This window comes from Aedes aegypti, chromosome 3, assembly GCF_002204515.2.
Source record: "Aedes aegypti strain LVP_AGWG chromosome 3, AaegL5.0 Primary Assembly, whole genome shotgun sequence".
Classification (NCBI taxonomy): Eukaryota; Metazoa; Arthropoda; class Insecta; order Diptera; family Culicidae; genus Aedes; species Aedes aegypti.
This window is the reverse complement of record NC_035109.1, coordinates 186,202,437-186,213,533: the sequence shown is the minus strand read 5'-3', so window position 1 is coordinate 186,213,533 and position 11,097 is coordinate 186,202,437. Positions and strand designations below refer to the sequence as shown.

The following is an 11,097-nucleotide window of genomic DNA, read 5'->3' as shown; positions in this document are numbered from 1 at the left end:
GGATTACTGTGGACCAGTGTACCTCAAGTCTCCCGTTCGAAACCGATCGCCGACCAAGGCTTACATAGCCATTTTTGTGTGCTTCTCCACGAGAGCAGTGCATATTGAACTGGTTTCCGACCTGTCCACGCCAGCATTTTTATCCGCTCTACGTCGCTTCATCGCTCGCCGCGGCCGTATCCAGGAGCTGCACTCCGATAACGGAACCGCATTCAAGGGTGCTGCAAATTCATTGCACCGTCTCTACGAAATGTTGAAGATCAACAACAGCGATCGTGAGGACATCATCCGTTGGTGTGCAGACCAGGAAATCCAGTGGAAGTTTATTCCACCACGTGCCCCACATTTCGGAGGTTTGTGGGAGGCGGCAGTGAAATCGTGCAAACATCATCTTCTCCGAGAAGTCGGTCAAACGTCCCTCAGCTGGGAAGACATGACAACCCTGCTGGCACAAATCGAAATGTGTCTGAATTCCCGTCCACTAACTCCGATCCCAACCGAATCCACCGACCTCGAAGCGCTCACACCTGGGCACTTTCTCGTTGGCTCGAACCTGCAAGCAGTTCCGGAAGCTGATGTTACCAACATTCCTGACAACCGTCTGGATCACTGGCAGCGTACAACGAAACAGCTTCAGCGTATCTGGACCAGGTGGTATCCGGAATACCTCGCCCAGCTTCAAACACGAGCCAATAAAGGATGCAAGTCACCGGTGAACCTTCAGTTGGGACGGATGGTGGTCATCAAGGAGGAAAACCTTTCGCCGGCGCAGTGGCCTTTAGGCCGCATTACAAAGCTTCACCCAGGCAAGGATGGAATCGTCCGCGTAGTCAGTCTGAAGACAGCTGCCACGGAGAACGTAGTACGCCCAGTGGCCAAGGTGGCCCTCCTGCCGATTCAAACCGAAGAAGATCATCAATCAACCAAATCGTAAGCAGACCCTACAAAGATCGGTAGAGCAGTCCGAAACTGTCTCAACGCATGTTTGGATAGCTAACAGGTGATTAGCGTTCCAACCCTTTTACCAGTCCCTGTTCGTTCTACCGGGTCTCTTTTTTCACAGAACCTTTCTGCTCTCGTCATCTCATCAACTCACCGCTCTCGTTCGCATCCCGTACACCATCTGCTGAATGAGCCCATTCAGGCAGCATCCAACTGATTAATGAGATCCAACAGTGCGACGAAGCTCAACGTGTTCGCCATCCGACGTCAGCCGATTTCGGAGAGAGTAGTGAGAGAGGAAGCATGCTGAGAGAGTTGAAACAGTGTGGCCGTTTCAAGGTGGCCGGAATGAGCAGTATGCTGATCAAATGTATATAATTGTAAATAGTTATAAATAGTACTAGAGTTAAGTTCTTTGAATTCAAAAACGACCCTGAATTTGAAACAATCAACCCGTCACCATAATTGTATGACCCACTGTAAAGGCAAATTGTTAACACACTACACACCACCGTACCCATTCAATCAAATGCAAATTGTTACGTAACATACCCAATACTCAGCATCAAGAAATAGTACAAAATAGACTAGCAAAACGATCGGTAGCATTTTCTTTCCCTCGTCCGTTCTCTCGAGCAATAAAGTTTAGTGAGCAGTGCAAATTAAATGACAATCTCTATCTCGAATCCGAAACTATATCTTCGGCTGTGGCCAACGGTGGCAATTAATCAACCCTTAGTAGAGAAGAGATCGCGCGCGAACATTATCCTGTGGCAACCAGGTTTCGTGCATCTGGTGTGAAATTTTAGTGCAAATTGTGGCTACTGTTTTCGGTTGAAACCGTAATTGTGAAGTGCTGTGGTGGTGAATTTCACGTTCCCACGATTTGGTGCGCCGCTATTGCACATAGCGGGTAGTAAAACCTCCGGTGGCCGGCAATTAGAGCTCCACGCTCGAACACATTATTTCTCAGGGGGGTCTGTAGCCTTGAGGTTACGCTTTCGCTTTATAAGCGGAAGGTCATGGGTTCGATTCCCAGCCCCTCCACAAAAAAACCCGTCCAGCCACCAGAAGACGCCTCACGGAGGACCGTGCTTTGGGGAGCACATTCATCCTCCGTCAGTATCAGATGGTGACTGAGACAAACTGACCCTCTTCGCAGGCAGCTAGCCTCACTAACAACAGAGCTCTCTTCTACCTGCTCGGTGTGAGAGTAAAAGAGTAGGAGAGAGTGAAAGTTGATGTAAATATAAATAAGTTAAAAATAGATCTGTATCGGTAAAGAAGCTACAGATCACCTGATTCCGGCACAGTATTGGCCACGAGCACGGAGTGCCTTAAAAAAAAAAAATAAAAAAAATAAAAAAATAACATTATTTCTTATTCATCTGGCTTGTAACACTGGTACGTTTAGTAGTATTTTCTAGAAGAAAATTTAATGGGGTATGGATCAGGTTGTTCCTTTTCAATGTTTGCAATCTTTCGAACCATAAAAATCCGTCGGATTGTTAGACGGAGTTGATTTTCTCATAGGCAGAGGCGAAATCCATAGATTGCCTTCATTTAAAAAACATAATCACTGCATAATTCCGTTTTTTAACTATTCTCAATAAAAAATACAATTTATTTCTGATTCAAACTCATTAATCACTTGAAAACACGATCATATTTAACGGTTTAGAACAAAATCTTTGAAAAAAAATTCAGTTTTGGACTTGAAAAATTCGTTGTTAGAAAAACTTTTTTCCCTTAGATATGCCCAATTTGCAATGTATGGACGACTTTTAGTAAATTTAATTACGAAACTTTTTGCTTAAGGATGATCAAAATCTGAAATGGTCATTTTTTTTAAATCGACTCTTAAGTTTTGAATCATATTTTTTTTTTCAGTGTAGAAAATGTGTTTTTATTTTTTCAACATTTTTTTTCTAAAACGTCAGGAAATTTCACGACAGTCCCCCATACAACACTTTTTTGTAGGTCTTACCGTTTTCGAGTTATACGGGTTTATAAAGAAAGTAAAAACAAACTTTGACCCTTTCCAAATGTTAGTCTAGATCGATTTTGAAAAAACAAAATATGTAAAGTATCTTAGTTTCACATCAATGTGCGGGCTGCATGATATTAACATCCAAAATCCTTTCGTGGGCCGCACAAAACTCTGCCGAGGGCTGCAGTTCGGTGACCAGCTATTTTTTAAAGTTGAATTCTCAAATGCAAAAATCTTGAGAACCATACAATTGTTTGTGCTGAAAATTTAACTCATTGGTCACGCTGGTGGTGAACAACCAATAAAGTTTTCAGCGCGAACGGTTGTCTGGTTCACTCTGCTCTTGAAAATTCGAGGTTTGGCTTCGATACATCTTCACCTTATAACTGTTGATGGTTAGAGGATAACGTAATAATATCAAATAGAGGGATGGTTACTAATTTAACATAAAAATATTAAAGTATGCTTACGAGCTCATCCTTAGAGAGCTTATTTTGCCAAGTCTACCACTAAATAGATAACTAAAGTTGCTAAAAATGATTGCAGTTGCACTTATGATTTTCGGATAAAATTATAAAACAAACTCGAGGGTACTTTCTATTCAAGTCCATTCCATTGTATTCCTAAAGAATGCATTATAACCTAAGCAGGAAAAAAACCTTATTCAACCTGGGCAAAGTATCTAGCGATAAGTCAAACAAAACTTGAATCACGAGAAAAAAAAAACTCAACTTTAAAGATATCGGTTGCTTTCCTGTCACTCAAATTCTTGTTCACAAAATTGTTAATTGCTTCTGTTTGGTTAGTTATTTTGATTTATCCTCCCACCGGATTTCGTTTATCACAGACAATGTGTACTTATTTCGTCCACGAAAAGTTGCGTTTTGTATGTTTCAATGAATTCCTCGCTTCGAACCAAGTTCTGTCTGCCAAGTTTGTATTTAGGAATAGTTTAGAAAAAGTAATTGTTTCCATTTTTACGATCATTTATTATGTCTGCCATATACATACAGAGAAAATCAAAAGTAACATATAACGAGGAATAAATCATCACAATAATAAATGTATTTAAAAATGTTGCATACTTTTAACAAACCATGAATAATAATTAGTCGCAAATAACATATACTTTAAGAAGCAACACAGCAGTGAAGTCCATCAAAAATGAAAAAAAAGATTTGAAGCGTTTTCTTCATAAACCACGGCTATTCTGACCAGATTACAAATTACTTAATCAAAGCGTTGTAAGAATTTGTTAGCAAATTGTTCTAATTTTTATCATTGACCCAATGGACCATGTCCAAATATGTTTAATGTCGTGTGACTAGTTTGTATTGTTGACCAATAAGGAAACTTGAGAAACATCTTTCCGAAACATCTACAAAACAAAAAAAACGATAACGCGTATCCAGCTTAGCTGGGACAGGAATAGTTAAACTAACCATTCAACCCAACGATAGTCGTGAAGGAAACTTGGCTTCCCTTACAATCTGCTGACTTTTTTGTTTTATTATTACTTTAAGCTGTCTTTTACGTCTGTTAACTAATTATTTCCTGTGACCGATCCTGCGCACACCACTTGACGTTTGACTTCTGTTCCACGATTTACGTTTTTAAATGCAAACATAGCTTCCCTTGTGAATAAATACTTATCGAACTAAATATCACGATAATAAGTTAATAGTACAAAATAAACTACTGTTGCTACTGCATCACATTTTCCCCCTACAATAATGTGCCAGAGTCTGTTCACTTGCTACGTCCCGTAGTCGGGTTCCAGTATCGAACTGTCCGCGGCACCGGGTACTTCTCCGGTGCCAGGGCTGCTTATGGTTATACCATACTTCTTGGTAGAGTCGTGCAGGAGGATCGACAAAGTTTCCAGACTTTTGCGCACCTGAAATGGAAAGAAATAAAATTGGTATTAGCTGAAGTTTTATGTGTTGCTGCTATTATGACACATGGTTTTCTAGCAAAACTTATTTGGCTGCGGAAAAACATTTATCTCTCATCAAAACCCAGGAATACAAATCGCTTATAAATTTGAAAGCGTTGTTTGAGTCAGTTAAAAATAAACGAGTTAGAAGTTAACAATCAAACATGATTTTCCGACGAAACTGATTAGACTGATCGACATCGCATCGATACCATCGAAATGAATCTCAGAGCCGCGAAAAAGCATTAAATGCTTCCTGCTTTCTACAAGGCAAAACGTGAGTGATGGACTGTGGAATCATTGACAACATAATGAGGCCCATTGAGACCGGTCGACAGCGTGTGTCTAATATTGATATTGGAGAATATTGTAAATGTCTTAGTACTTTAGCAAGAGGCGATTGTTTAGATACCTTGATTGTTAGATACCTAACGGATAAAATAATTATCGCACTTTTGCTAAAGTACTAAGACTCATAAACTCTTCGCCAATTATACACACACTTTTACTATTATTTAACAAGCTGTTAACCGGCGCTGCGTTTCGTTATCAATAATGACACAGTTCATCCCTCACTTGACGAATGAGAACGGTTTAAGACTGATAGACATCGTCGCCTCAAAGAATATGGCCAACCTAAGCATCTATTTCTACCATAGCCTCCCATATCGGTACACCTGGAGATCACCAAAGCAGACATAATCGCAAATCGACCACGTTCTGATCGATGGACGGCACTTCTCCGATATAACCGATGTCAGACCCGAGTAGCACTAATGTTATAATTGAGGCAAAATTACTATTATATAACCAGATCTGGTCATATATTTGTTGATATGTGTGTGTTACTCGGGGAAACTATCGTGGCACTAACTTTGATTCCGAGTCTTTGATTGGTGGTGAAATAGCGCGTCATCCTTCGTCAACGATGTACGGTACCAACGCCCACCTCTGTACAATCTAGCGGGACTGAAACAACCACATGTCACGCGCATCAACACGGCAGCGTTGCCGATTACGATGAAGTCGAGATCGATATATATGGTACTTCTTGGGGACTGGAGGACAGTCAAATAAACCCTTTTTGACGCTGCCGAAAGCATTGTCGGATACGTGGAACGATGTTCAAGAATCTTTTGGTTTCATGATAAATGTCAGGATATTTAGAAAGTTTGTAGAATTCTTCCTTCCTTAGAAGCCTTCCTTTTCAGATTATTCTGGAAATCACTTAAAAAAGATCTTAGGACGATTTTTGCAAGAATTTCTCCAAGAATTTCATCCTTTTGAAGATATTTTAAAAAAATTTGAAATTTTCATGGGTGTCAAGGATTAAACCAAAAGTACTTAAAATGTTGTGTTATGATTTCGTTCAGGTACTATACCAAAATTTGTCCAAGAATTAATCTTGTAATTTGCCAAGAATATTTTTTCTCAGAATTCCTTTAAATATTGAAACATGCATTCTTCCCAGGACTCATTAAGTATTTATGAATGTCTCAAATAACTAGAGATGGTCGGGTCTCGGGTTTTCGAATCGTGTCGGGTACGGGCTTAAAAATTTGATTTTTTGGATTCGGGTCGGATTTGAAAGGCTATAAAACTATCGGGTACGGGTCGAGTTCGGCCTTGAAAAGAGTAGGGTTTTAGTCTGGTTTGGGTCTAGTTTGGCGAGAATTGCGAACAAGCACCAGCCTGAATTTATCGAAAACGTATAATTTACTATTTAAAAAAACTCGTTTTTTCACAGATAAATTTTGTGTTTCGGGACGGGTTCGAGTTTCAACAATCATTTTTTTCGGGCTCAGATCGGGTTCGAGTTTGTAAAATATGAAGCCCGACCATTTATATTAAAACACCACCTAAAACTAAACGAAAGAAAATTACTCAGAATAATATTTTTTGAACTCCATGAATTTTTCAGGAACACTTTGGAAAAATTAAGTAGAAAACATTTCACGTTGATCTTTCCTCAGAATTCCTCCAAATAAACAATAATTCTTCATGGTACATATACATAAGGGAATAGTTCAAGGATTTTTTCAGGACTTCATTCAATGCTTCCTTCAGCTTTCACTTTCATAATTTTATAGGCAAATATTTTCAAAGCTAAACGATCACTTCGACATCTGGTGGCCAGTAGAAGAACCTTCAAAAGAGGGGTTTGGGTTGAGAACGCACCGTATGAAGCAAACTTTTTTTCCTTCGAAAATTTCCAGATCCGGTCGGTATTCATGTGAAAAAATGGTGTTTGGCAACATAGGATATATACTTCCGGATTATTAATTTGATTAATTAAATTTGATGTGAAATCAAACGGATCGCAAGAATAATGGTCCAAAATGATTATGCCAATGGAAGAAAGTTTAATAATTAATTGATAATTAAACAATTTTAGGATTGAAAAAATGAATTTTGGACGTGAACAAACATTTTCAGTGACATTTCTCTCGTTCTCCACTAGCGAACTTTATGACAGTGGCGCATCATATTTCCCTATAGGGAAATTTAATGCGCCACCCAGCATAGAGGTCGCTAGGTAAGAAGGAGAGAAATGTCATTGAAAATGTTTGTTTACGTCCAAAATTCAATTTGTCGACCCAAAAATTAGCTCATAATCAATTAATTATTAAACTATTTTCCATTGGCATAATCATTTTGACCCTTTATTCTTGCGAAACGCATGATTTCACAACAAATTTAGCCACAAACAAAGAATCCGGAAGTTTATAACCTATGTAGCCAAACACCAATTTTCCAATTTTATACCACAAATCGTACATGAGCACTGACCGGATCTGTACATTTTGGAAGGAACAAAAGTTTATCATGTTTTTCAATGCTCTCTGATCGTCTATAACATAACTATTCCGAGAAAAAGTGTAATATGTGTGCTCCTTCCTATGCTGCACTCGGTGCGTTCTCAACCCAACCTCTTTTATGACGGTTCTCCTACTAGCCACCAGATGTCGAAGTGATCGTTCAGCTTTGAAAATATTAGCCAAATAATTTTTCAATGAATATCTCAAAGACGCTACCAAAAAGTTTGCAGAATCCAAAAAAAAACCTGTACAAATTCTGAGGAGTTCTTGAAGTATTTTAAAAGAAATTTACAAAGAAACTCCTGACGAATTTGACGGGAATTCTTGGAAAAATGTATGTACAAATCTCTGGATAAAATTCTGGAGGAATGTTTTAACTTATGCTCATAGGAGAAACCCGCAGAGAAACACTTTTATGAACCTCTGAATGGATTTAAGAAAAAATCTTGATTCTTGGAGTACATACAGTGGTCCAATTTCATATTCGTACAGGATACTGTTTCCACATCAAGTTAGTAAAAAACTATTAAATGAAGTATTGAGCTAGAAATACTTTATCCACATTGAAGGTAACAGGTGTTATCTATTGTTTGCCAATCACAAAATGTTTCCATTTACATTCATCTTTGGATTAATAGAAAAGTATTGAATTGATGTCTAAAATTCACCCAATTCCATATTCGTACACCTACCAAAATTCATACGCACAACGTTCAAAACTAAATTAAGAAGCTCTATTTGATTACTGAAATGCTTTATTATGATGTTCAGATGTAGTGAAATACATTTGGACAATTTATTAGTGGACATATATGAAATTTGAGTAAAGTTATGAAAAATGCCAGTTTTCGAATGATTTTTGCTATTAAATCCTACAATTCGAACAATAACGTTTATTTTTGTCATTGGATCCAATCTATAGATTATACTCGTAAGCTCTGATAGAAATTTAGTTGAAATATATATATAGTTTACAGAAATCATAAACAGTTTTTATCCCTTTTGAGTTCAAAAAAATGTTGTGCCATAAGTTCAAAACTCTTCTAAAATGATATTTTTAATCAATGTAAACCAAATGTTCATTCTAAACAACAGGTAAATGTTAATTTTGAATTTGCCTGTAAAAATAATTTGAACTACGAACTTCGTTTTACAATAAAGTACCCTAAACTACGCTGTACATACCTCCACATAATTGATGTCATCGTAATATTCAATTATCTTTGAAATAATATTCAAATTATATTCACAATAGCACCCTATTTTGCAATTTATTGATTTTATAAGAAAAATACAAAATAACTTGAATGAGCAGAGAGCATTGATATACTATTTAATAGAATATATCCTGTTGTTTTCATCATTTTAAAAAAACGTTTGTGTTGCGGTTATGGCAATAATATTTATTCTTTAAATCTCTATAATCATGTTTGGTAGTAAAATGTAAATTAAAAATGATAATTACGCAATGTTTTGATTGGAACATTAACTATGGATTATGCATATACATTTAGGAGCCAAACATAAAGAAATTGACTAAAATTTTTGGTTTTGGATTTGTTATAAATGTTATACTACCTAAGATTCAAAAGTATAAGTTGTCGATATCCACTCCTAGCTACTCTAAAACTGATTATAATTTTTTGAAACTTGTTCAATATTCGCAGTTATCATTATTAAGGAAGTGATGTTGAAAAAAATGCAATTTATTGTTCGACTTACCGAATATTTTAGCAAAAAACATGGGAAAACTGGTATTTTTCTTAAATTTGCTTAAGTTTAAAATATGTCCGCTTTTAAATTTTCCAAATGTATTCTACTGCATCTGAACAACACAACGAAGAGCTTAAGTAATCATCTAGTCCATTAAAAATTAGTTTTGAGTGCTGTATATTTCTGTTTTGTTAGGTGTACGAATATGGAATTGGGTCAATTATAGACACAATCTCAAAACTTTTCCATTATTCCAAAGATTTATGCAAATGAATATGGTTTGTCATTGCCAAACAATAGATGGCACCTATAACCTTCATTATTGATAAAGTATATCGAAGTCCATGCACCATTTAATAGATTTTTACCAACTTGATATGAAAACAGTGCCCCGTACGAAAATGAGATTGAGCCACTGTAGTTGTTAGATTTAATTCTGGAATGATCCTAGAAAGTAGTTGTGTATAAGTTTTGCGAAAAAAAAAGTGAATGAACTTATAGAGTCGCTTTGGTATAGAGTTACTTTACACGTGCTGTAGGGCTAGGTGCAGGAGGCCTCATTGCTTGCAAGCGCATTGTGAGACCTTTTTCAGTGCGCCTCATTCTTTCTAGAAATGTGTCAAAATGTGGTCTCATGCGCTCTGTCACATCTGCTGTTCAAAATTCAGCGCAATAATTAAAGTGATGACAAAATTTTTCAACGAGGATCGAAATTGTAACTCTCGGATCGCGAGTTTCGACCATATCATGTAGACCAATGGTGCTCAGGCTCATTTTTCAAACACCTGTATTTCTGATCGTAGAAAGTTATCCGAATAGATCAGTGTGTTATTTATGATAGCTTTAGGGGTAGTAGGGAGTCGATGCCGGTTATGGACCCTTTGCGGATTATGGACCCCCTACAGAAAAACATAAAATTAACACTCAAAGCAACCTTATTCCTATGAAAATCCACCGGGGGAACTTCGATTGTATTGTTAGTCAGTAGTTTCAGGCAAAATATTTGATTTGAGGCGCATAAATACAGATATTTAAACAGTTTTGTAAATGAAACCACACAAGAGGGTCCATAATACGCATTTCCAGATGGGTCCTCAATAGGCACGTCGGCAGCGAGCCGGATTACATGGGAATCAAATGGAGGGTCCATAATACGCAACGTCAAATTTGTAAACAATCCTATTATGGACCCCGGGAGGGTCCATAATAGGCATTCGGACAACAGTTTTCCAAATGTATATTTCTCTGGGAAAATCGTATGAATTTGTATGTTGCATGGGTGTACTGTGAAGTAAAGGCATTGAACTTGTTATTAGACTCCACAAAACGTATATCCGCCTGATATATAATTGAGGAAAGGCGTCGAGAACGAATTTCAGCTACTAAGGGGTCCATTACTAGCATTGACACCCTATAACCTCCTGACGGAAAATTGTATGAAGTTTGTCACATTCAGAAGATCTGGGCCACGAGTGCGGCCCACGGCAGTTTGCCAATACACAACTATATTTAGGTATTCTACTTTTTAAAATGTGAAATCATCGAGAAACACCTAGAAATGTTAATTACGTTTGCTTGAATTTTGACGTTTTTTCACGTATTTGCCCTCCGAATGTTTTGGTTTTCCAGTGACAGTTGGTGACAGGTTCCCTTGACTTTTGGGAGCTCGCAATCTAATCCAGCTGTCTCCTCTCTCT

General features: G+C 37.5%; 1 protein-coding gene across 14 annotated transcripts in view; it reads right to left on the bottom strand.

Moving 5' to 3' along the window:
- Positions 1–3,523: 3,523 nt before the first annotated feature.
- Positions 3,524–11,097, bottom strand: part of LOC5577368 (GRAM domain-containing protein 2B) — a 139,221-nt gene continuing 131,647 nt past the window's right edge. For all 14 annotated transcript variants that reach the window (XM_021851585.1, XM_021851575.1, XM_021851576.1 and 11 more), the window contains one exon: positions 3,524–4,829. In XM_021851585.1, coding sequence (XP_021707277.1) covers positions 4,689–4,829 — 141 coding nt within the window. In that variant the 3' untranslated portion in view covers positions 3,524–4,688. The remainder of the gene's footprint in view (positions 4,830–11,097) is intronic.